This window comes from Pagrus pagrus (genome assembly GCF_965226575.1).
Source record: "Pagrus pagrus genome assembly, chromosome: 11".
NCBI lineage: Eukaryota > Metazoa > Chordata > Actinopteri > Spariformes > Sparidae > Pagrus > Pagrus pagrus.
The window spans coordinates 25,167,759-25,195,357 of NC_140195.1; the positions used below are offsets into that span (position 1 = coordinate 25,167,759).

The window sequence follows — 27,599 nt, forward strand, 5'->3', positions numbered from 1 at the left end:
GTATTTCCACTTTAGATCCCCTGTTTGGCATTCTAGGTAATATCAGGGGCATTTATACTCTAAACCATTGTACTTAAGACCCAATCACAATACACCACTTGCCCTTACCACTAAGCCTTACCCCTCCCTTTTGCGTGTTCATGCCTAGGGGTAGTGTTTCCCTGTTCTTGTTGGTATAGAGGTGTAGGGTGAAGTGTTAGGGCTACATGGCCCTCCAAACAGATGTTTTTTAGCAACACACTATAACCTGAGGGTTATTAGAACTGTCGTTTCCTTGGATTATGGTCCTTTTTCTTTATAACAAGCATAAAACAATCGCTACTAGCTTGCTGTTGTCTAGGTAGCTAACTAGCTAGCTTCTGTTACATTGTTATTGCTGATTTGTGTATAACAGTCCCACATTTTAATGTATTTTCAGCATCAAAGTTGCTGCACTTAACATCAGTCTGTTAATATCAGTGCACTAACAGGTTAAGAGCAATGTTAGCCTATAAAGCACCATTGGTGGCCAGGTAATGAAGCAGTGTTCTTATGCAGTTGATGACTTGATTGATGGCATGAAGTTCTATAACTCTTGAGTATCCATGTTTTTCTATCACCATCTGATAAGTGGCAAATAACATTTTGATAATACCAGAATTGCCACATTAACACTAGGGGAAACACGCCAGCTGGAGAAAGCATATTGGAACGTGTTGGTCTGTTTAAATAAAGACCATGGAAAACTACTAATGACATATTAGGGTTTTGAAGGGTTGTCCCTTGTCATCAGGGGAGATTTCAACCATTATTCCATGTAGATCTGTTTTGAGGGGCAAGGGGAAACTTGAAACCAGGGGTAGGGCTAAAAATTATAAATAGGATTGAGTCTAAAACTGGGAAAAAAAAAAAAAAACGATGAACATTAAGCTTTTACCATACATTACTCTGAATGCACTGAACACATTTTCCAGGAGAATTGAATTACATTTCAGTGAGAATGTTGTCACTGTATTCTTTTTTTCTAGTTTCTGTTGGTCTAACCTAACCTTTCCAATAGAAGCTATGATCTAGCGGTGTCTGTGGTTTATTTTTACTATTCAGGGAGCAGATACTCCAAGGACACGTGTCTAGTATCTCCTGTTGATTCACTTTGAGTGTTATAGATAACACATTTTTTTCTATCCCTTTGAGTCCTTTCCTGTCTGTCTACAAAAACGTCCCCAGCTCAACCACCCAGCCTCCCTGCTAGACTTCCAGAAATATTTCGAATGTCACAGGGAGGGCATTGTCTAATTCACCCTCCGCTTTTACATGTTTTCATGACTAATCCCCTTGTAATCGGTTACTATTTATTATTTGTTAAGTTCTTCTGATAATCTGCTCCCTTGGCTCGTGGGATTAGAGAAAGCGCAGCAGAACGGTTTTGCCCCCTGGTGAGGGTAAGGGAGGTCAGGTGCAGTCTGGGTCAGATGTCTGGGCTGGTGTGGTCTTTCTATCCGCTGGTCCAGTCAAGAGCTTCCCTTAAAACTCGCTCAGTCAAGACTCCTTGTCATACAGGCTGGACTGATATTTGTATTTAGATCTAGCAGAGTTTTTTTTATGTAATACTGGACTAGACCTGTGATTAATCCTCAACAACAGAGGATCCTCAATGACTACGATGCAGTGCCCTGCTTTGGTCTAAATAATATACATGTATCATTCGCTCCTGTACAAACCCTGTCAAAAATTTAGCATCGTTACTGATTCTCCTGCAGTGTCTGTGTCCCGCTCACTTCACCAGTCTCTTCTTTCACCCTTCTTTTGTTTCCTCCCTGTCATTGTCAGCAACTTTGTGATTGACAAGCTGTCAGTGTCACTTTGATTCATCTGTTGAATGAAAAATGGTGACAGTTTCCTCATCTCCAAAATCATACATGACTGACATTTACATTAAGCTCCGAAAAAGCAATTTCAAGCCTTTTCAATTTAGTTTTAGTAAATGCCACTCACAGTTGGTTTGATCTGAATTGTTAAGTCGTTCTGACAAACAGAGACTCCAGCAGTCGACAGTAAGATTGTCAGGTTCACATATCCTTGTTACGCAATGATTAGATTTATCTTTCTGTGTTTTTTTTTAGTTCTTGAAGAAATTATTAGAAAGCATCGTGTCACAAAATATGGACTTGGATTCAGAACTTTGCACCAGCAGTGACCACAACAGTATTCCGGTTTGTATTCGGCGCTGTGAGGTGACACAAGATCTGCTGAGCTGACACATGAGTCTTATTTTTATCTTACCGTCATGGGTTTGCGTCATACCGTGTACAAAAACAGAATCGCCTAAATGCTCGCCCACTGTTGAAGCTCTCAGATATTATCTTCTCAGCAGGAGTTTCATGAAGGCACTCTTGTGTCACCCGCTGACTGCCCTCCACTGGGTTATATTAATCAATAATAAGCCTTTGTAATGTGTCGGGGGTGGTGGTGAAAGGCTACAATTTAGGATGTGAAATGCGTGATTTCCATGACTCATTTGGTCTATATGTCAGTGTTATAAAAGTCTGTTTTCCTATTGTTGTTGAATCATCAACAGTTGCACGCACGTTTCTTTCCAAAGCTGCAGCTGAAGGTTATGGTGGTGTTTTGAATAATCTGGGGGCTAATTTTTCAACTCATTTGACAATCTTATACTAGTTTTCTCATTTCCATTACTCAGAATCAAAAATAAATGCATAAATCAGCCTATTGGAAATGTTAGAACAGCAGATTACAATCTATTAATGTAATGCTCATTAATTGCAGATCCTCATTGTGCAGGTAGTCAGTGTTCTTTTACTTGAAGAAATAATGACAGCATAATAAAAAAAACGTTTAAAAAAAACTCCACTTCCACTTCCATTAAAGTTTTTTTGCATTCATCAATTATCATTTTAGTTTTTGAAATAGGATCATAGAGGCCCAAAGTGATGTTCTCAAATTATATTTGTCCTGACTATTTTATTTACGATTACAAAACAGAAAATTAGCAAATGTTTGGTATTTTTACTCAATAAAAGACTGAAAAAGTTAGTGATTAATAATGATTCCTTTTCTGTCAAATGAATAAACAGTTAGTGCCAATTGCGTTGCCATTGCACATTGTTTGCATCACCACTAATAGACAATACACCACTTACTGTATACAAGTGCAATTTCATGTCACTTTTGTCTGACCCCTCCTGACACACAAATGGGGCCCTGGGTGGCTAATGGTGCTTTGGATTAGCCAGCAATGGTACACAGTAGTTAGGGAGGTTTAACCCAATGATCCCTGCTTAAACATGAGCTGTAAATCCCCACAGCTGACATACAGCCATTCACTGCAGCTCTACCTACTCACTGCTTCCTCGAGATTAATACAGTCCTTCACTCACTAAACGCAGTTTTTACTCAAGACTCCAGCTTGCTAGTGCGAGTGAGAGTGTGCAGATGCACTGGGTTTACATCTTTTAACTGTTTGTGAATAATGCATACGGTTTGGTTTGGATAAGTGGCAGCGTCAAACACTCCAGTAAGAGTGCACAACCGAGATAATCGGACAACATACCTGAGAAGTGGATGGAATAAATATTTGACAGCAGTGTTTTGCAAGAGGAAGTAGCATGTAATCATTAGCTTTGGCTCTGCAATACTGTAAACCTGAGGGTCTTTCCCTTTTAAACCAGGACAGGACATACAGTCAGTATGTTAGTGATTCATCAAGAAACAGATGGATTCCATCTATTTTAATTCATAGGAAGAAGTTCACAATTCTAATGCACATCCAGAATCATGATTACAGATATTGTTATAACCCACCTGTGAATACATATGAAAGAATGAAAAACATAAATATGATGGCATATAACTAACAGCAATTATAACTGCTGCCAATTCAGCCCTAACCCCATCCAGAAGTTTATGCTGAGGTGTTATTGAGGAGCACTTCACTTACTTATTGATCTAAATGTACCCTAAAGTGTCTAAGCAGTAGTTCATGTGAGACCAGTCAGCTTAAATAAATACTGTAAGCATGCAAACAATATGAGACCTAAAATATAACTTATAATAGGTTGATTTAAAGGTTTAAAGTTCGCCCAAAAATGAAAATCCAATTATTATCTACTCAGACCCATGATGATGGAAAAGCAGGTGAAGTTTCAGTCCACAAAACATTTCTGGAGCTTCACAGCAAAACAGCGTTGCAGCATTCTCCTAAAGACCAGAAGGAGATGGGGACTTATTTTAAACTGTAAAAATCAACCAAAAAACAAAACAAACATAAAATGGCTCCATACAGCTTGTCGGCGTAATCTATGTCAGCAGAAGCCCTGAGATCCCAAATTATTTTGTGAAAATGTTATTTACTGCATCAAGGCGTGGTCGCGCTCGAGCACCTCTTTGTATGGGTTGCGTGATGACATTTTTAGCTTAGCAGCGACAGTAAAGAGTTTGGCTTAATAAAAGGTTGAGGAAAATGTCTTTTGGGATCTCTGGGCTTCTGGAGACTTGGATTATGCCAAACAAGCTGTAAAGAGCCGTGTTTGGATTTAAAACAAGTCCCCATCTACTTCAGTTGCTTAGGAGAACCCTACAACTCTGTTTTGCTCTGACGCTCCAGAAATGTGTTGTTGACCAGCAAACTTTCCATCAGCATAGGTGAGTAATGACTGAATTTTCAGTTTTGGGCGAACTGCTCATTTAAGTCATTTAAGTAAATTCAGTTTAATGGCTTTTAAATTCCTGGTAGGTTATGATATTATGAAATACTACAGTTTAAAAAGCTAAAAGATTAATATTATCACATATATTCATAAGCAGAAAGCCACTTTTACCACACAGTTTACATCAGTTTCTTTAATAAATATTTGAGAGATAGCCACATTAATTTGAATCCATGATTCGGCCTCACATTGACTAATGACTAAGTGGAACCACTGCTCCAGACTATGCCTCGTACCATGTACATGCCCTCTATCAAGCCTGAATTACAAGTTACTGTCAGGTTTGCTCTGTCACAAACTGAAACCTTACATGGCTGACAAACACTTATTGATCAGCGAAGCATGGATCACAGGGACTGAAAAACTGCTGAACTTGTAAACCAGCCACAAACCCACAGCAGTAGAAGGAGTAAATTGCCTAAATGACCTCAAACCAGCTATTTTTCCTCCTCGGTGTCTGAGCATAAGCATATACCCCATTAATAAAATCCAGTGTACTGAGCTGATCCGTTTCAACTGCTGTAAGATGAGGAACAGAGACAACTCTTAGTCATCTTAGTTGTTGATTTGTTCTTTATACACTCAGTCTGCAAAAGTAGCACCCTTTTGAAAGTCTCAGGACTAGCTAATTAGGGTGCACAAATTGAAGCATCTTGCAAAGGCCAGTCAAGTCCTTTGGAGTTTCTCAGCAGCAGTCTGTTTATTCAGCAATGTTTAAAATTCCTACAGCTTTACCATTTCTGTTCTTGCAAATGCATCTGAATTTATAAAAGAGGCCACAATTCTTAAAGTGCTAGCCCAAAAAGAATGTGCAAAAACCTCAAATTGAAGCGTTAACCACATAATCATGGTTTATTTTCAAATTTGATGGACTGGAGTTCAGAGCCAAACAAAGAGTAAAGGTTTCACTGTGGTAATAACCTACCAACTTATCTCATGTTGAATCTCATGTGAAATTGAGAAAAGCAGTTTTAGTGTCTGTCACGACCTCTGGATTTGAAATATGAAAAAATGTTCGAGCAGGTCTCTACATGAATAGCTCTCTGAAATGTAAAGCAGAATGGTTAAACACTGCAGGCCCTGATAGTCAGGTAGACTGAAAAATTACTATTTCTGACTGAAATGAACAATGGCGAAAGTAAATGGTGACAGGATTTTTATAACTGACATAAAATTAATAAAATTACAAACTAAACTGTGTTGAACTGACTGTGTTTTATCTCCATCGCAAAGATGTTGGATGGGTGATGGATTGCACACATTCCTCTAACATGGATATTTTTTTTGTTTTTATCTCCTTTTTTTTGCTGCTTTAAGGTGGTTCCACCCCAACATCACCGGACTTGAAGCAGAGCAGCTCCTGTTGACCCGGGGCCTCCACGGCAGTTTCTTGGCCCGGCCCAGCAAGAGCAATCCGGGGGATTTTACCCTCTCTGTTAGGTAAGCCCTCACTTAAGGTTGTTATTTAGGCTGTCCACCATTAACCTCAAAATTTAAGGTCACTACACTCAAGGGTTGTCATGATTCTGAATCCGGAATTGATCAGAGTTTTTCTCTGCACGCCAGCCCACTTGCATGAGTCTGGAGGCAAAAAAAGCCCTTAAAAGATGATACAGCTAGCTTACAGGTAGCCTATAGCTACGCTTCTAGACTTGTGTCCTGTTGGCACAAAGACAATCAACTGACTGGCACCGGAGGTAACTTCATTTGGGAAGATGGTTTGCCCAGGGCAGATTTGCAAAACCAAACTGAATTTCTATTTTTTGTTGTTTGTTGTTGAATTACTGAAGGGTGGTATTTTGTGTTATACTCTGGCATCTTCATTTTTGGTGAATATTGTTATTAAGGCAAAAGAACAGACCATAAAAACAATGATCTGTTGATCCTTATGAATCCAGATGCAATAGTCTAAATGACATATCAGTCACTGAAAAAAGCTCAAGTTTAAATTAAAGAGAATAGTGGATTTGGAGAGTCATGACACCCCTACTACTCTCACCAGAGAATGGAAGATAAGTATTGTGATATTTACATGTATTTATATTTTATATAAGTAAGACTTTATAAGTCACCTAGATGACCAAAAAATACGTGCAAAGAAAACAAAAAACAAAACTAAAGAGTGCAGTGCTCAGATGCTCATTATCCTTAAAATAGCGACCATGGATTTAGGCAGTTTTCAGACTGAGAATGAAGCGTGACTAAAGTTTAAGGGTTGACTCAAGTGGGAAGTTCACAGATCAAGAGTCTCCGAAATTCCTGCCTGCGGGTCAGCAAGTGATGTAACATTTTGTCTGCGGGTGAATAGATGGCATTTAAACAGAAGTTGTTTTGTGTGAGTGTTTTCTAGGAACATGTTAGATTAGCAGATTTGGATTTGGTAACATTCTGACACAAATTGGCCAGGAAGTCCTTATTTTGACAGCAGGGTGGAGCTGAAGTGAGTGGGACAAGCACAACCTCGTGTAATACCTTGTGATAATCTGTCAATAATGCCCATAAACATATTTCTGTTAATCTCTTAAATTGTCGTGTTGGAGAGAATGTGACATTTCTGGTAAGCAGGACTCAGCACTCCATGCTGTGGTGATTATAGAGAGCAGGAAACAAACTGAGTTAGAAGAAGAGAGAGTGTGTCTCTTCATTGGCAACGGAAGCTTTTAAGAGATACATCAGTCGGCCAAGCGCCTGGAAGAAAGCCCAAATGCATTTGTTACTCTGTGACTGTAGCTGGCATGGCGGCATGGACAGAGAGAGAGAGTGTGTGTGTGTGTGTGTGTGTGTGTGTGTGTGTGTGTGTGTGTGTGTGTGTGTGTGTGTGTGTGTGTGTGTGCGCGCGCGCGTGCATGTTTGTGGGTGCAAGTGCGTGTGTGTGTGTGAGAGAGTGAGAGATTGTGAGCGAGAGATACTGCAGAGAAAGAAACAGAAAGAGGAAAAGGAAACAGTGTAGTTTGACAGGCAGAAGCTTTTAGATAATGTTGAGGGTGAGGGACCTGTTAAGGCTTTGACCTTCACTGCCTGTGGTTTGTGTGCATGTGTGTATGTACTGTAGTGTCATAAATCACACACACCACAGGAAGGCTGGTGGGGTAAGTTGTAGCCACAGTTTGTGGTCTTGACAGACTTAAACACACACACACACACACACACACACACACACACACACACAGACACACACACACACACACACACACACACACACACACACTGAGGTCAAGTAGCCAGTGTGCAGAACCTCACCACCTGCTAGAGGAGGTAGGTCACATTGAACTAAGAGGAAGGAGGAGAGAAGCAGAGCTTATATTAAAGAGAGACTATGTAACTTTTGAAAGAAGAGCTAACACAATCGGCCTCTTACATATGAAAAGTTCACTTCATATGCACCAATATGTACTGTTGTTATTTTCAGTAAACTCAGGGGTTTGGTGGATACCAACATACTTTGTCTGGTATGACTGTTAGCTTGTGGTTGCTAATGTTAGCAAAGTTAGAAAAACTTAAAGCGAAAATAGAAAACTTTTCTACTTTCCCTCCCCCCTAGCTTTTCCCTGCTGTATTGCTGTTATCGCTGCTGTTGCAAAGACGGCGTTGGCAATATGACTACCGCTAGCAGCCTGGCTGTTGTCCAAAGCAAAAAACAACTGTAAGAATCCCAATTTGACCTCGAAACCTTGTTCTCAGTGCTATGAAAAGGAAGAGGCAGTATTTGTTAATTACACATCTAGAAGACAGAATGTCCATTTAAGACCGTCTCAAGTTCTGGTGGTAAGAGGAAACACATATCAACAAGGGAGCAGACACCGGCACGCTCTCCATCAAGTTGATGCCAGTCCACTTACTCTTGTTTTACCTGGGTTTCTATCACTCTCCCTCTTCGCCTTCTTTGCCTCCTCCATCAGCGGGGTTCTTTTTCAGAGTAGAGTTTCCACAGTAATTTCAGTTGTTCCAGGGACCTTGTACCTGGGAATAGCGACCAGGGAAAACAGACAAAATCTTCCTGTTCCTTTGTTGTGCAATGGCAGACGCGCTTCCTTTGTGCTGTAATTCAACTTTAATTTTTCTGGGAAAAATCCAGTCTGGATTGAAAGCAAGGCTTATAGATAACCAGTCTGTACAAAGATGGTCCCATTCTTTCTCCAGTCATTACATTGTTCAATCAGTATTATCTTCAGAGTAGTAGGGTAGAGCTAAAAGAGTTTTAGATAATGTTTAAATGACATTACTGAGTCAGTTTACCAACTTTAAGACTCTTCTCTCTTTGTGCTGTTGTGCAATGTTATAGCTTTTCCATTTTTATTACTTGTTTGCTCAAGTTTAAAGATTATACTTATTTACAGAGTCTAGTGTGTTGGATTAAGTGGCAGTGTCTAGCCAGTGTTGTGCTTGAACTCGTTACATGAATGAATGCTGAACTGAAAGTATCTGTTTGCAAATAATGAACGTGAGTGTTGTTAACTCATGTGACAGTTAACCATGCTCATGTTCATTGTTTGTAAATCAGCTGACCCACTGTTCTACGGCACTCAGCTTTAAATGGAAGAGGGTGATGTTTCATAGCAGATAATTAAAGCACAGAAGCTCAAGCTTACTACAGTTTATTACAAATCCGGTGGTGGTCAATTTTGTATTGTTTAATGAAGCCTCTCAATCAGAAACAGCCTGTGATTGGCTTGGAAAATTGTAGTTCAGTTTTGATGTGCGTAAATTGCGCTAGTTTGAAGTTCAGCTTCAAACACACACTGCATGTCGCATCTTCTCACCCACCCCTACGGTGACCTGGCAGGCTCGCGGGAAGAGGACGTGCTTCCTCTTTAGGTACAGAAGGCTGATTCTGAGGTATCAAAAACACAACAATTATTAGTTTTAGGTGATTATACATTAATGAAAAACTGTTGTGAATTAATTAATGTATATTCCTTCCTGCCTTATTTTATTGATAATCTATCCCCCACATTCACCTATTTCTCTCCTTTCAAATTAAAAACCACTTCCTCAAGTTACCTCAACTTTCAAGTTACAGGGGGGCGACATGGTATTGCAGTGAAGACTGTTTTAGACATGTTTTGTCCTGCCACAATATCCTGTTTCTCATGAAATTGAGTCAACATAGCAGCGAAACTCGATCAACACCTGTACTTTTGACCTGAGTTGTAGAAATATTTTACGGCTCCAGTACACCTTCATCAGTGCAAAATAGAAATTGTAAAAATAAAGATTCTATGATGTTTTGAATCTTATGTTCACCGTAGTGTTTTTTTTTTTTTTTACTTTTTGCTTTTTCTTGGCGCTTCACCAAGTAAAGTCTGTAAAATGTAGAAAATACTGGAATCTACTGAAGATAATAACTTAATTACTATGAGATAATTACTATATCTACAGAAGCTCTTCTTAGCTAGCATATCATGCTACCTTACTCAATCTCAGTTTCTCTGCACACACACACCCCCCCCACACACACATACAGTGTCTTATCAGAGCAGAAGCGAGGCTAATTAGCCCGTCATTAGCCAGGTTTCATCTTACCAAGGCCATGAGTGGGATAGTCAGTGTTGAGATTATAATGGACGCTGAGGGAGTCTGTAGTCTCCCTCTCTCTGCCTTATCTTCCTCTCTCTGCCTCTCCTCTTCTTATCTCCACCACCTCTCTTCTTCTCTGGTCCACGAGGTGAACAGCAGAAGGAGTGGTTGGACAGAGCTGCTGCTGAAAAGCGTCTGAAGGCTGAAGTTTAATGAGAGATTTTTTAGGGTTTTGAAAATGTAATCAATTCAGAGTTTTGTGAAACTCAAAGAGGGAGAACAAGAAAGTTTGAAGCAGCAAAGTTTGGTCATAATTTATACCCAAGTCCAACTCCACAAGGAGAGCAGTCTGGTCAAGTTTTCTCATCTTCCATGCTCTTTATACACTCTAAAGACCCCGAGGAGGAATTTTAAGGGCAGTCTTTACAGAGAATTTTAAGGGCAAATTACTGCGAGAGCAAATGGATTTTCTCTGTGTTATATAATGCTAGCCTGGGTTTACTTAGATGTGTTTCCACTGCAGCCTGGCTATTTATAGTTTTAAACAGTAGAGCTAGAAAGCATCAGTAATGTGGATGTCAAATAAATCAACTAATGTTTACACCATCAAACTGCATTTTCCTGCAAGTCTAAATTTCCAACATATTTAAACAGTGTCTTAATTCTTGTGTTAATTGTGAATGTTTTGACATCTCACTCCTCCAACATCAGGACACGGCCCAGTTTAGCACCCTCCGGCACCATTGGCATTAGGTGTGCATAGATTTGCATGTCAGCAAGGACAAAGACACAACAATCATGGCTGTATAGTGTGCAAACATTTGCTTCTCCTTTTCAGACATGCACACACAACACAATACAGTAAGCCTATTGCATGAACCTTAAACAACATGCAACACCTAACTCCTGCAGTTGGGAATTAGTCAATTATAATGCTGAAATGTAATTAAAGAGTCCATATTAGCTCTAATTTTTAGCAGTGGTAACTGCTAAAGTGCCCTAGCTGTGTTTAGCAAGCTACAAGAAATATCTGTGTATTATGATGTACGAAGATAGCATTAGGATACAGAAATTCATCTCACCAAGAGTGAAGGAGAATCCGCTAAAAACAGTGAGAAAACTGAGAAAGGCCCAACCTCTCTAGAGCTCTCTTGTGCCAGTGTTTGGTTTGTCCATTCTGGGCTACTGTAGGAACATGTCAGTGCAACAAGGTGGACGTTGTGTAGAAGAGGGACAATCTCCCTCTGTAGATATAAATGATTAATTTTAAGGTAACTAAAGCGCAAGGACTTTTATTTTTGGGTGATTACACTCTAATGAAAACATAATATTGAAGATGTAATGCCTTCTCATGAACAGTATATTCCATTTCTGCCATTAGATCCACTAAAATCCATCACACTGGACCTTTTCACTGTCATCTTTAATTGATCATAGTGAAAACCGGGGCAGACTATGTTTCAAGCTAATTTCTCTTAGTATTTGAGCAGCAGATCTGACTATCATATATCTTTTTTCCTAATACTACTTGGGCGAACACTTGAAGTGTTTGTATACAGGCAACTCTGGTTGTATGATATTTGTTGTTTATAAGATGAAGTTGTTCAATCCATATGCTTGAGTTTTAGCCTCTATCTTCTGCTTATGAACAGACAGTATGACTAAAAGATTTCCTAATTGTCTGAATCTTGTCTCAAATTGCTGAAAAATTGCTTCTTCTTCTAGAACTTGCTGACATACACATATATATCTTTTATGTTAAATCTAAACATGCCTGCTTTGAGTTAGAAAGAAGTGTAGTAGTTTGTAGAGATAAAAAGGGAGAATTGAAATAGAGGCCAAAACTTTATCACACTCAATTTGGTAAGTGGACTGGATTTGGTAAAAGGGATTTCTCAGGGATGTCTGGTTGTATTGAGTGAAAAATATTGCTCGGAATAGCTTCAGGGCAAAGCGAGAAATAATTTATATATTCTGGGGTTTGTTCGTGAATATTTATGTGCATATTTGAGCAATGTATTTCCCAGTTGTCAACGTTTGTGTACTCCATCTGATCAGTGTATTCGTTTGTTAGTCATATTGATCTAAATTCTGTTTATTACTAAAACTCACCATTTTGCAGGCTTCAATGCTCTGGCTTGAATGTTTAAAAATGATTAACCCATAATGCCGCTCTTTGATGTGATCTGTTTGCTGCTGTAAAGCTGCAGCAGAACAACTCTGCTATGCTCCCATAGAAATATGCTGTGAAGGACTTTGATGTTATGTACATTTGTGCTTCTGCTCAGGTGGTCCTATCAGTTCGATGCAGTACATAGGATAACCAAGGACAAACTTATCTCGCTTGAATCACTTGTTTTTCCAGAAAAGCAGGATACCATCGCACCAAATTGTACAATATTAAAGACTGCTCTGAATTCCACCGCATAGTCACAGAACTGTATATATACTTTTTTTTCTTAGAGTCTTATTTACACTTTGATTTGTGTACTTAACAAAATTAAAGTTTATATATTTTGCATTTAGATAAAAAAGAGGTACCATATCCTGTTTTTTTTTGTGATTATCATGTGAAACAAAGCAGTAAAGCTGAGATTAATCTATCTTGTTGTTATCAGTAAATCCAAATGATTGTGAGCAGAATTTTAAAATGATAAAGCAGTGATATTTGCAGCTCTTTTGCAACTGAAACAATAAAACAGGATGTTGATGGGAACATATACAATGATCTGAAAATACAGAACTTTGGTCAGTAAGGAGGAACAACTTCTACTTCTCATAGGTGTGTATTATAATTTTATGCTACATCCTCAACTGTGAAAGGACCCAACTATGTGGAGTAATTAAATGAGTACAAGTGATAGACTGGCTGTTTTTGATCTTACATACCTGTCAGTAAGACCTTTCTGTTGTGCAAGAACTATCAGTTGTTTTGTTTGCGTCCTCAGTCAGTAAACCTCCGACATGCATTACATTACTGCTCATCTTTGAAGGTTTCATTTTGTTTCGTGAATGGGATTAAATGGCATCTAAATGTATGGGAAATTTATCACATTTTAATTTAATGTTTGATGGCTTGTAAACATCAGCAACAATTGGAAAGTGCCTTAATAAAAGCATGCTTAAAACTGACAAAAACACATTGCATTACATTGCTGTTAACATTTTATAAACGCATGGATTAATGCACATTAGTAGGATTCAAACAAACATTTTGATAAGTATTATATAGTCTGTATCCTAGTTTATTCTTAATGATTTGCCATAGTGCTGATGAATGCCACAGTGGTAGACGGTGTGTAGGGTTGCTGCAAAGAACAGCTGCTAATTTATGCTGCTTCATTGTGCTGAATAAGTTATTTGTGTAGACAGAGAGGGGATGTTTGTCTTACAGTTCAGTTTTTTGTGGGAACACATAGATGGAGGATATCATTTAGCTTATATTCACACTGTCACCATCAATATTATGCAACACACTTGGGAAGTGCAAAATATGAATATTTATAATGTACATGTGATCATAAAGGCATATAGGCATTCTCCTAAATATCTCAGTTTCTCAGTCAATATCTCATTTGGTCATATATTTATTTTATGCATTGTTGAAAGTAAGCTGTTACAGCCTGGCGCTGCATTAAGCCATTTTATCAAGGGTGAGATGTTTTTTTAAAGCAACATTGCTTTGTTCTACCAACTTGCTGTAGGCTACTATGCAAAAATGCACCATGGACCTGGATGGGTTTCTTGTTTGTTATAAAAAGAGTTCTTTATTTGGGACTGTATCGAACAACCACTTAGACAAAAGGACCATCCACAGGGCTGTTGATGGATTGTTACAGTTTTTTGCAATGATAACTCATTACATCATGTAAATGACCCAAACACAAGAAAATCAATCGCATTGTCAAAAACTAAAGATACATCCTCTGCTGTTTTTTTAAATTATACCTTAATAAGGCAAGAAGATGGCTGTCTTTTAGTTGGTAAACTGGTTAGTTAGTTAGCTTTACATATAAATCTGTGATAGTTCATAATCTAAGGTAGATATAGAACGATTATTGGCCTCGCCGATTATCGGATCCGATATTCAGAATTCTTCCAGTTATCAGTGTTTTTTTTTTTTTTTTGTTTTTTGTTTTTTTTCCCAATTGCAGATTAATTTAAAGATGTTGTATATCAAAAAAGGATTGGCTCAGATATGACTTAAAGAGCAATAGATTGTAGTATGATAGAGAACGCCATCTAATCGTAGTGATGTTTCTTTCTCTCTTTCACAAAAAACAGGGAGGCAAAGACAAAATGTCATTTAAAATAACCTGCCATGTATTGTAATAGACCGTAGTGAGCCAGAGCTGAGCAGACATGATGCTGTCATTGACTCCCTGTAGTCTTTCTGCAAAGACTACTGGCATATTTTAATAGATGCCTAAACGTTATCAATGTCTCAGAAAGGGCAGGGCAGGAAAGTGAATGAAAATCTAATGGGACGTGTTTGGCTCATTCCAGAGTTAATGGTGTTAAACTCTGAGAGAAAAGGGGGATTTGGACCGAGAGTTGAGGAGGGGCCTTTAACAGGGCCCATAGACCTGTGGCAACCTGCCAACAGCCACTAATAGAGCCATAAAGCAATTACCAGGAAACACTGGGGGAGAAGGGTGGGACATATGAATGCAGGAACGAAGGAGAGGATTTACAGTATGTTGAGTGGATGGAGAGGATGGAAAAAAGGAATGTGAAATTCATGAGGACAGCAAGAAAAGTGATGGAGGAAATAGGATTTGTGCCATTTGATATCACCATTAACTGATAATCAGTTTGCAGAGAGAGAGAAAGAGAGTATTGTATCTCAACTTGTACATCAGATAGTACTGACTGTTCGGTAAACCCTCTGTGGTCCCTAAAACTCTATTGTATGTGTGTCTGTTTACAGAATGTTTTGTTTATTTCTGCTAAAGAAACACGGTGTATGAAGTCACTGGAGATGGGAAATGGAAAAAACAAGTACATTGAGCAATCTAGATGTTGAGCTGCATCGAGTTCTTCATTTGCTTCCAGGCAGATATCTTTTATAGAGTGGAACCGTGTGTGTGTGTGTGTGTGTGTGTGTGTGTGTGTGTGTGTGTGTGTGTGTGTGTGTGTGTGTGTGTGTGTGTGCGCGCGCATCTCAGTGTGATTTCAGATTTGTGTGCACCTATTCAAAGCAGTCCAGAGGACTTTGAATATGCAAAGTGGTACCAAATGTTTTCTGTCTTATCAGTCTTTGGGCTCGGGAGCTGCATGCATTTCTGTTGTATTGTTCTGCAATCATGATACAGCCTTCCTCCAAATACATTAGATATGAAAACTATAGAGTATTAAAACAAGGGATGATCCCTTGTGAGAAGATTTGTGTTTTTCTGTTTATAGAAGCGAAAACTACTCTCTGTTTGATAAAAATGAATCAGTATTTTTAAATCATAGTGGCTTTGTAGCTTTTTCTTGCATATTTTGTCTCCTGGAATAGCTCGGGGGCTGAAAAAGGTCAAAGTTATGTTATAATATTTAACAGTCATATACTTATTATACTTAACTATATATAGAAATATGTTCAGCATTGCAACAAAGCTGCATTATTGGTAGATTAGTGGATGAAAATAACACTGAACAGGAGACATCTGCAAATTCTGTTTTAAAAAAATCAGGTTGTCAATCTTAAAATGGGAGCAGATGGCTTCATAAGCAGAACATTTTTATCGTGTATATGTATTTAGGCTATCTGAATGAGTGTGGGCGACAAAGTATGTATAGTTTTGATTTTGTTTGTGTGAGCATATAGTGTAAGAACATATGTGTAGGTGTCTATTTGTGTGCTAACTGTATAAATATCTGTAGGGTGCAAGTGATCAAGAGAATAATAAGAGAAAAGTGCTGAGTTCTTCATATGAGTGAGTTCACCTCTGTTACATGCACGATAGCAAACACGAGTGACTGAATACCCACTGTGTTTTTTTTTTCCCCACTCAGACGGAACGATGAGGTGACCCACATTAAGATCCAGAACTCGGGCGACTACTACGACCTGTACGGAGGCGAGACGTTTGCCACCTTGGCCGAGCTGGTGCAGTATTACACCGAACAACAGGATCTCCTGCGTGAGAGGAACGGCCATGTCATCGAGCTCAAGTATCCACTCAACTGCAAGGACCCCACCTCGGAAAGGTGCCGACAAACTCGCAAACTAACACCCACACATGCAAATAAGCTCACATTTGCATACGGCTAAGCAATATGTGGATAAATACAGGCAGATAGAATACTTTATATGTGTATTTGTGTCTAAGGTTAACTTGATATGTTGCCATTTTATCTAGTTTCTTCCTGACCACAGTCATTTTTATTCTAACAGCTTCAGGGGTGTCAGACTCATCTTGCCATGAGATGCAGCTAAACCACCAGAGAAATGTTATTAGTCTAGCCTTCAGTGCTGTTACTGTATCATGTTATGGCATTTGCACCCTGCAGAGAACAGAACTCTGGTAAAAATATTGAATCCTTGTCATTTCTTGAATTTGATTTGGGGCATGAAATTTCTTACATCTAATATTATGCATTAAAGTTGTGAGTCATTTCCAGTATATTGAACCTAAAGAGGCCATTTTGAGGTCAGTAGAATTTCATGTATTGCCAGAGCAATATTCATGTACAGATGGAAAACAAACTTATTCCAACATCTTAAGAAAAGTTGTATATTCAGACACTAAATTATCATGAATATAGGAGCGTGATGAGATTAATGAGATCAGATCTCATTAATGTCTTGAATGGAACTTTTTTGAGCCGTAGAGCAGGCTTGTTTAAGCTTAAATTTACATGACAATATTAATAGGAATATTTTTCTAGTTTTGATGAACTGTCCACTGTTACGGATTACATTGGAAAAATATATAACATTTTGAGCAAAAACATAGGCAAACGCTGCTAAATGCTCCACTATGTTCACCAGCTAGTTTCTTACTGGGGATGAGCAAGCACACCATTATCTGTATTTGTTGAACCAACTAAATTATCAGTGTCCATATAGTAGTTTAACCTGAAGTGGGCGGGGTCAAAAGGTAGTTAATTTTAGCCTGAAATTGATATGGGTTGATCAGAAGTTGCTATATTTATCATTTAGGAGCAACATTTTATATACAAATATTTTACAACATTTAACATGCTGTTTGTTTATTATCACTTACTAATAATACAATAGGATCAGCACAGAGCAATTCCATTGAGAGCTGATAATATTGATTCATTGTCAAGACTACATCACCAGCAAGATAACTGGTTAATATGGCAACGGGAAACATCAGCCATTAGTTCATTAATTGTGTACCAATTCACACGTGTGTTTATATGTACTGTTTGCAGGGAGGATGCATTATTCTGTACACATGCACTCCCACACATGAAATCCAGATGCACTTCACTTCCACACGCATAAATAGTGGAATATTCCCAAATGCATCTTCAAACACACTAAGTGGGTGGTGCTGCTGTTTTTGTTTATGTGCACCAAGTATCCACACGCTAACATCCTTCCTGAGAGTATACACAGGTTGGACGAGCTATACACTTCATCACACCTACACACCTTCATTAAAATGGGAGACTTAGGCGGCTTGTGCATTAATGCCGGAATCCTCGCATGTACTTACATGCATACAGGAAGTATTTTCAAAAAGCTACATGCTCATATTTATATCATCAACTGCAAATAAAGTCACTCTTCAGCTGTGCTCATCTCGTGCTGAGCAGGTTATATACAGTTACTTCTTCTACACATTGCAATGTGTTTAGCTCAGTTTCTATTTAGGTCTAAGAACAACTTATCTCTGGTTTTGGTTTATGTGGTTTTTCCATTCTACATACGTCTCTTGTCAGAGCCTCCTACACACTTGTGCTCATCACCACACAGGAAAAAAACACACAGACAGGCAGGTTTTCATCTGAACATCAGCAAATGAGTGAGGCTGCAACAGCAGTGTAAGAAACACTTTCATTCTCGAGTAGGAGTCTACGCTCACAGTGCCCATATAGATCGACATTATGTTGAAACCTAAAGCTACAATATGGGACTTTTCCAGCTGCGGAAGGAAGCATATTGCAAATTTTTTTCGGTTTGTCAAGTTTCAGTCTCAACTCTTGTTACGTGTCTTGTAATTGATACACCTTGAAACAACATCTAGCCCTAGGCTGAGCTTTCCGACCTACACAGGAGTTGGAGGAGCAGACAGTAAACACAGCCTGTCTGTAATAATCTATGCTGATGTTTTTGACTAGGTCTTGTCTGCTGCATGTTTTTATGTGGCTTTTTTTTGTTGCTGCTGTGACTGAACTGTAGCTGCTTTTGTCACCGTAATAGACAAAGCCAGTTAATATGACATGATGCCTGCCCACAGTAAATGGTTTTGACCCTGAATGTCCTAAACATCGCTTAAAGCGCCTGTAATCAAATGTGTTGTTTTTTTTACAATAATAATGTATCCAATGACAATGTGAAAACAATGTGAAAGGGTTCACTCATATTGAAGACCCCACAGAGAATAATCAACTGAATCTGCAGCTCCTCTCTGCTTTATGGGGCTTTATAGTGAGTTTCAGCTTATTGTTTAGCTGCCCTGCTGCAACCTTACTGTTTGAGTTCACTCTCATTGCTCTCATAATGTTGTTTTTGGCCACAGCAGACAGTTGTTTTCAGTGAAAAAGCTCTGAAAACACAATGTATATTACCCGCTCAGCGCCAAACAGCAGACAGACCCGGTTAGTGATTAGCTGGTGAACATAGTGGAGCATTTAGCACCTAAAGAGCCAGGTATTTCCCCCAGGAGTTGGTAGAGACCAAAAACAGAGCTAAAAGGAGAATGATAATGATTATGTCCCTAACTTCTGGATGTGTAAATATCTTAAAAGGTGATAATATGTAAGTGTTGTGTTCACTGCCCTCTAAAAAGCTAAAATTGTACCTGTTATTGCAGGTAAAGCTAATATTTAAGGTGATATGCCCCTTATTTTTTGGCATATGATTTATAGGGGTAGCCAATTCTTACAATACTGCACCTTTAAGTAAGTGGGTGATTCAGGCACATAGGATTACAAAATGACTAATGAAAGTGTTTATTGTTGTTTAATGTGAAAACATATAATAATTATTTTATTTTGAGGAATTGCCACAAATCCTTTGATATCGTCCTTTAAGTCATTGGTTTGCACGTTCAGTCATTCAATCTGTCAGTGTGTCATTGAGAATTGTGTCTGGATTCATGTGTTGGTATATCAGTCTGCGCTCTAACTCCTCTCCAGGTGGTACCATGGGCACCTCTCTGGGCGAGATGCAGAGAAACTGCTCACAGACAAAGGCAAAGCCGGTAGCTTCCTGGTACGGGAGAGCCAGAGTAAACCAGGCGACTTCGTCCTCTCGGTTCTCACCAATGAGGAGAAACATGAGAATGTGGACCGCAAGACCAAGGTCACCCACGTCATGATACGCTACCAGGTGAGGTAACTCAGCCCAGGCCATAAGTATACAGAAACTCAAAATTGGTAAGGAGGATTTTGCGGATTAAGACAGGCTGGAGGCTTATAATGCCTCCCTGAACGTCCCCCTGAGTTCAATGCTCAAACTACCTCAGCATACTGTTTGGGTCATGTATTTTTAAGCAGGTCATGATTCATTTTTGCGCTCTAGGAACTCCTCAGAGCAGCTGTTGCTGTAGTTAAACTGTTGATGTTTGTCTCCAGCAGGATGGTAAATACGACGTGGGTGGTGGTGAGAGGTTTGACACCCTGGCTGACCTGGTGGATCACTACAAGAAGAACCCCATGGTGGAGAAAAGTGGCATCGTAGTGCATCTCAAACAGGTATAAAAGAGAAATGTAACATACCAAAGCCTCCAGACTGGTGAATCCTTTGCATGCAGAACCTTGAAGGCATTGATAATGTTAATACACTGGTTAATTTTAACCACAGGAAAATGTTATTTTCAAACTTGGAAACTTAATGCTCTGTTGACTAATTTAATTTACCTGTCAAAATGTGATAACAGCCCTTTAACGCCACACGGATAAATGCAGCAAACATTGAGAACCGGGTACGAGAGCTTAACAAAGTGGCAGACAACTCTGAGAAACCCAAACAAGGATTCTGGGAAGAATTTGAGGTATGTAGCCTTAAAGCTATCGACACCAGAATCATTCCTGTCAATTTTTATTTCTATGTCTCTGTGCCTGCGATAGCCCTAGCTGGAGGTGTTATGTCTTCGGGTTGTCCGCCTGTCCGTCCATTTGTCCATGCCATTCTTGTTAAATCAATATCTCAGGAATGCCCTGAGGAAATTTCTGTCCAGTTGGACTCAAGGACGAGCTGATTAGATTTTTGTGGTAAAAGGTCAAAGGTCACTGTGACCTCACAAAACACTTTTGGCCATGACCCAAGAATTAATAAGCTAATTATGACAAAATGTACACAAATGTCTAATAGGATAAAATTATGAAGTGATCATGTGTTGTTATCCAAAAGGTCAAAGGTCAACTTCACTGTGACATCCTAACGTTCTGCGAAAATACTTTTCAGGCCATTATGCCACATCATAACACAGGAACCCCACCTTCAAACTGTGCTGATTGTACTGATCTTCTGTGTTACCTGGTTGAAAATGAGTGTGCAGCATCCACGTTTTAGAATGTGCAGCTTCTTTGCAACAACATCTACTGTATATTCAAAACATTTTAGTCCACCACAAGCTCCTTGGTTTTGCTGATATTGAGCTTCAGGCGATTGTCGTTGCACCATTTGACAAAGCTCAAAAAAATATGCTTTAAGTGAAAACGGTACGTTTTCTCACTGGAAATTATTCACTGGAATCATACATGTCAATATAGTGATAATTTCCATTTTGCCAAGAACAAAATGAACTACACAAAATACCTTTATTAAAACTTAAACCACTTAAGTTTTCACTACATATATGAGTGTTGACTGACATGAACAGAAATTTATCTCCCAGTTGTTATTGTTGGTCATTTTTGCAATTCCAGTCATTTTAAATGTTTTGTGTTAAACAGTTTTATTAGATGAGGCTCCAGTGAAGAGCTTGCTTGAGTCGAGAAATAATTAGTGGACCTGAATGATTTTAATTGCTCCTGTGAGTGCCATCTTCACTAGGAGGCCAAATTTTAACCACTGAAAAGTACAACACAACTGTTTCAAAACATTTTTTAGTTTTGATGTGAACTTTTTAATTCTAACTTCGATGGCTTTCCTGCTTTGGCTAGTAACACAGTTTATTTTCCAGAACAATAATTTGTCACATAGCTATCATATAAATGTCATCTTGTAGGCAATTTGTTCCACAACTTTATATATTCAGCTGTTTCATATGTATCTATTTGTGTAGGCTTACATCTGTTTTTTTTTGTGACTTATTAGTTTCCTTGTCTATCGGGGGAAATTCAAATGTATTTATGCTGCCTTAACCTTTGAGTAATGATGTTGTTGAAGCTTATCTTGTGGCATGCTCTTCTGTTCCTGCTTTTGTCATTTTCATGCAACTGGCAGGTCATTATTGTGAATCATTTCTATTGTGTCAGTGCATGTTGGGCTATGAATTATTCTTTGGTATTCGCTGGCTCAGTTACAGGTTTTTACAGTTGTATTTGTCTACAAAATCATAGTAACTGATAAATGTCTGGTTGTTGGATTGTCTGCTCTTCGGCTACAGTCTTTATTGAGATGATAATCTTTTTTTGAATGAATGTAAATGACTCACTGCAGCTTCTGTGTCAGAGTGTGTGTGATTGACATAAAATATATGCTGTGCAGTATAAACAAGCTACACAGTATGAGTTATTGGAAATCAATTCAGATAAAACAGGGCTATTAAGATAACAACTGGTCCATCTGGATTTGCACTTATACATGGCTGTAAATAAATGTTGCAATTGTTTGACATATTCTATCTTTCTAGCTTTTGAGCCCCTTTTATATTCAAGTAAACTCTGCTGAAATGCTTCCTCTGAAGTCTACAACCTGAACAGTTTCTTGTTGTTTCACTCCAGGGTGACCTCTACTGTATTAAAGGCCCATTACACTGTTAAGACACAAAGCATTCAAGGGGCCCTGTGGAGTTAGCAAAAACAAAAGTTATGTTTACATTCAGTGTCACACACCAAAACGCATTTCACAAACACGTTGAATGCCTTTCCTTCCTCATGAAGCAACCCTAATCAAGATTGTTCACAACCCTGTTTACTAGCCTGAAGTCTTCTCCTTCCTTGCCTTTATGTGTGCATTGATGTATATTTTGGTGAAATCCCGTCACCTGTTGATCCATGGAAAAGTGTGAAAACACTGGCTTCTATCTGAACATTTGGCTGATATGAATGAATGAACCTCAGATGTAGTAGTTGAATTATAGTAGATGTTCTTTTGTTTCAAACTTCGTGAAACTCTTTCTTATAGAAATGTCTCATTGGCCTGCCATTTCCCTTTCTTCTTTTTTCATCAACTTTCAGGTACTTCAGCAGCAGGAGTGCAAACTGCTGTATCCCCGGAAAGAAGGCCAGAAGCCCGAGAACAAGAGTAAAAACAGATACAAGAATATCCTCCCCTGTAAGTCTCGCAGCAACCTGCCATTTCCTCTCTCCAACTTCCTGTGGAAAGAATGACACAAATAGACACCAGACAATGTAGAGGCCTCAGCAGAGCGTGAAGATCTCGCCATGATAGCACACTGCCTATCAATTGACATTATGCTTGAAAAAGAACATAATGTCACAAAAGTCTGATGTCAGGAAACTGTAGACATTTTGCTGTGCCTAAATGACAGTTTGATGTTGTGTTTTCAGTTGACACAACTCGGGTTGAAATCAGGGAAGCAGATCCAGATGTTCCTGGTTCGGACTACATCAATGCCAACTACATCAGAGTGAGTCTGTTCAGCATTACACAAGACCATTTAACTGTAGGCTATCAAAAGATAGCAGTAACACACAACATTCAACAAACAAAGTCTTTTCCCCGCTGAGCCCAGTTTAGTTGCTCATCCCGGCCCTGCACATGAAAACCACCTCCTGGCAGTGCTCCGAACAGAGTCACCTAGCAGAGCTAACTTGTAGCTACAGTACACAGCAGTTACGGGTTGCTTTCAGGAAAGTCCATAAATCACAGAGAGTTGAGGCAGAGCAGCTGGAGGACATCAGAGGGAAAACCAGAAATCATTTTCTCCGTCAAATATGATCCAGTTTCAGTAATATCACTGACAGCTGTGACTGCGATGCTACCCAATCACTGAAGTTACATAGCGCACAAACGAGCAATAGGGGACAGAGCGGCTGAGACAGAGACGCCATTAACTCCATAACAAGTCTTATTTTAATTGGTGAATGTTTTCTTCAAAAAGTGAAGCTGTTAGTTCAGCAAATCACCAAAAAAGTCACATTACATCAGTATGTCTCCTGTGTGAATATGAATCTTGTCCGAGACAAAATGCTTCATTCTGAGTTGTCCCTGCTGTACAGAGTATGCATGAAGAGGGGCGCCATGTTGACGAGGGCAAAGTCTTCATCGCCACCCAAGGTTGCCTCCAGAATACAGTCGTAGACTTCTGGAAGATGGTGTATCAGGAGAACACACACGTCATCGTCATGACCACGAAGGAGGTGGAGCGAGGACGGGTGAGTGATTGGAACTAAGCTAACTGCACATACAGGAAAGTAGGTCAGCAGGTGGTCAGTGAAATAATATGGTGCTTCTGTATAGGAAGGAAAATAATTAAGCAGAAATGTTTCTGTACATTACACTGTATTTCCAAAGAACGTCACTTGTCTTTCCCTCCCCAGCTCATTTTCGATGTTTTGTATAGCATTACTCTACACTAAACGGTCTCTCTGTTGAAGTGAGTGGTATTTTCTCGACAAGAGCATAACTGAAACACCCTGCATCCAAATCATTCAATGACAAACAGCCACTACAAAAAAAATAAGGAAACAAGAAGTCCCTGAAAAGTTAATTTGACAAAAATGATACTGCTCTAGCTGCATGTCAACCATTTTCTTCCTGTATTTTTATTTGAAAGTCAGTACTTAATGGCATTAGCAGATTCTAAGAGAGAGGGGTGGATATGTGTAGTAGGGATGATGGTTGTGTGTGTGTAAGGTGTGGGGGAGGGGAGGGAGACGGCTGACAAGGATAGTATGACAGTTAAGCTGATTGGAAAAGCTGCTTGAGTTGAGCTGGTTCTTTCGATTGTCTAATACCATCCGCCCTCCCTCTCCTCTCTCCATCTTTCTCTGTTTTTTTCTCTGTTCCAATTCAGAACAAATGTGTCCGTTACTGGCCCGACCTACACGACACCAAGGAGTTTGGGAAGGTGCTTGTCAGGAACGTGGACGAACGGGCGGCACAAGACTACATCCTGAGGAAGCTGGAGGTGACCCGTCTTGACCGGGTAAGGAAAGCTGTGTACTTAATCAGAGCTGACCCACTGACCTAGGGTCAGATTATCTAACCCCTCACACTTACACACACACACAATCCTACAGCACGTGCTTGTACGTAGAGGAGGATTGACTGCATAAAAAAATAATTGCATTTAGCTTTTTAAGATTTATTGTCTTCTTGCACTGAAACCTGAAATTTGAACTAAAGCACTGACCCGGAGTTGTCCTTTTATAGATCAATTCATAAGTAGCAAAGGAAGGGTACAAACAAAAGGCCACTCTTGTTTGAAATCGTGGAATTTGAAATGTAATGCTTGGCTATCCAACCTTGGTGTAAGTAGAAGCTTGCAGGTTTAATGTCTTATATATGGGTATTCCCTATAATCCAATATCCTATTTAAAACCACAATGGAGGAGCTCACAGTCTGGGATCACCGTCTGCTGAGTTCATACTACAGGATTGTAGCCCTGATTTTCCACTCGCTGACAGTTTGTGAAAATTGCCAACAAAAGCCCCCAGATCAGAGGCGAAGCGAGGTTCACTCTGTGTGAACCGTTCAGAGTGATCCAAGAGTTGCAGATGCCATGCAGACGCCTGAAAGATATCTAGCAGGCGAAGTATCTGGTCGTGTCGGGATGGGTCTGGGAGCAAATGAGAGCAAATTCTCCTCTGCTGTCATCTGCAGTAGCTCTCTGAACCCAGTCTTATCATGCCTCTTACTTGTATGCAGGGGGCACAGTATACTTTCTGAATACACTTCTGTGTATCAGAATACACTGACATACACACAAGCTTTTCAATATTTATAACCTGGTCATCCTTGCTAAACCACAATTTGAACAGGCCACAGTACATTTTCATTGCAAAAATATTTATTTACCTTCAGCTCACCCATATTCTTTTCATTTTCTTGCTCGATTTTTCAATGCAAATCAGTGCGCAAACAATTTGGTCCGCTCCTTTCTTGTATCTCTTCATGCGTGTTTTTCTTTGTTGTTGTTTGTTTTTTGTTTTTTGATTGACAAATTGTACTTTGGAGGCCAGACAGTCACGCTGATGATTCCTCCTATGAGTGTGTAGTGTGAACAGTCCACTGATCTCACGACTTTGAAAGTCATCGGAGCAAGGCATGAGCAGTATTGTCTCCAAAGTGATGCTTCTGTCCAACCTTAATGTTTGTGTTCAGGTGAATGACAGCCAAATTAAAGAAAGTGAACCATGGCTTGTTTATTAATAGATCATACTCAAGTTAATCAATATTGCTGTCAATCTCCTGTCAAAGCAGAGACTAAAGTAAAAAAGAGAAGTCTGTCTACATTTTATTCTGCACACTGGAGTCCACTGTCAGAAATGAGAGAATCCTCATACAAACGTATATATTTCTGTATTCAGATCTGGTCATTGGTAATGGTGTAACTGCAACTTTACTACAATGCTAAATTGAGTAACAAAGCCTACATGTGACTACCAGGGAATGTCCCTGTATTCCAGTGTAGCAATGAACAAGTATCAATATAAAGAGGGAGTTTTGTGCTGTCTGTGACTTAAAGTTACAGACAAATGCCCACTTTAACTGGCTAAATACAACTGCTGAAGCATCAGATTAGCTCTGGCTGAAACCATGCATGGAATAAGGATTGTGGATTTCCCCCCTATTTGTTACAGTGGCCTAACTTTTAATGAACACTGTAGAGCCACTGTGGAGAGAAAGGAGGATGACTATATGTAACCTGTCCAAAGTCATTAGAATCACTTTTATAATGACTACGCATCATCTTTTTTTGCTGTCATCTTCCTGTAGAAGGAACCTCTGAGGTACATCTGGCACTACCAGTACCTGAGCTGGCCGGACCATGGGGTGCCTAATGAGCCCGGCGGAGTCCTCTGGTTCCTAGAGGAAGTCAACCGCACCCAGAGTACCATTCCAGACACTGGACCTATTGTCGTCCACTGCAGGTACAAACCCCAGGAAAATGGTAGAGGTGATCTGCCAACACAGTTTTTAAGCAGATTTCAACAACAAAAATGATTGAAGTCCCATCTTGTGTACACACTCAGACTGGCAGTAACACTTTGTAATGATTATAACATTGTAGTTTATTTCATTTTAATAGCTATTTCACTGTTAACAAACAATAAAATGCTTCAAAAACCATTTACTAAACAATTAAATATAAATACTGTATAATTGAACTAAAAACATTATTTGAATGGCCATTATAAAGTTGCAAGGGATGTTTATAAGCCCCAACATTGTATAATAAATGGTTTATAAAGCATTTCATTGTTTGTTAACAGTAATAACTATTATATAAGTTTAATTAACTATAGATTTTCCATTTAGTAATGATGAAGTGATCATAAAGTGTTACCAGACATGCTCACACCCACTGTCAGACGTTACACATTAACTTGTCTGGCTTGAGTCTTCCAGGGGTTTTCCTCTATGACTAAACTCATCTGTGGCTCACTGCTGTTTTTCTTTTTTCCTTTTTTGTTCGTATTCTATATTTTCCCATGAGGTAGTATTAAATAAATATTATTTCAGTTGGCCACTTGGGTGCGCTATAATTAAAGTTCAAAATGTTGGCATTAAATCTTCACCAAACTAGTACCGGGATACCTTCTTATATATAGTCACTATTAACCAACCGACTTAGCAAAGTGTATGATATACAGTATAATGCCCCAAGCTCAGTGACCCTGTGTTTTTTTAGAAGACATGATTATCAATAGGACAAACACACATGCTCTTAAATACACTGATCCTAAGCTGTTAATTGCAACTTTCACTAACTGTTAGATAAAGCTCTGTTTTACCAGTAAACTGTTACTCCACATGCTGTAAACACATTGATCTGGTTTACTTACAAAGGATGTCAGCATGACCACTAAGTAAACAGCAGAAATGATTT

General features: G+C 39.1%; 1 protein-coding gene across 3 annotated transcripts in view; it reads left to right on the top strand.

The window, feature by feature from the left end:
* Positions 1 to 27,599, top strand: part of ptpn11b (protein tyrosine phosphatase non-receptor type 11b) — a 44,735-nt gene that overhangs the window by 9,173 nt on the left and 7,963 nt on the right. For 2 of the 3 annotated variants that reach the window (XM_084367879.1, XM_084367881.1), the window contains exons 2-11: positions 6,024 to 6,146; positions 16,227 to 16,421; positions 19,548 to 19,740; positions 19,986 to 20,105; positions 20,291 to 20,404; positions 22,758 to 22,854; positions 23,091 to 23,170; positions 23,763 to 23,918; positions 24,560 to 24,691; positions 26,486 to 26,640. In XM_084367879.1, coding sequence (XP_084224005.1) covers positions 6,024 to 6,146; positions 16,227 to 16,421; positions 19,548 to 19,740; positions 19,986 to 20,105; positions 20,291 to 20,404; positions 22,758 to 22,854; positions 23,091 to 23,170; positions 23,763 to 23,918; positions 24,560 to 24,691; positions 26,486 to 26,640 — 1,365 coding nt within the window. The remainder of the gene's footprint in view (positions 1 to 6,023; positions 6,147 to 16,226; positions 16,422 to 19,547; positions 19,741 to 19,985; positions 20,106 to 20,290; positions 20,405 to 22,757; positions 22,855 to 23,090; positions 23,171 to 23,762; positions 23,919 to 24,559; positions 24,692 to 26,485; positions 26,641 to 27,599) is intronic. The other variant, XM_084367880.1, reaches the window with a different exon arrangement.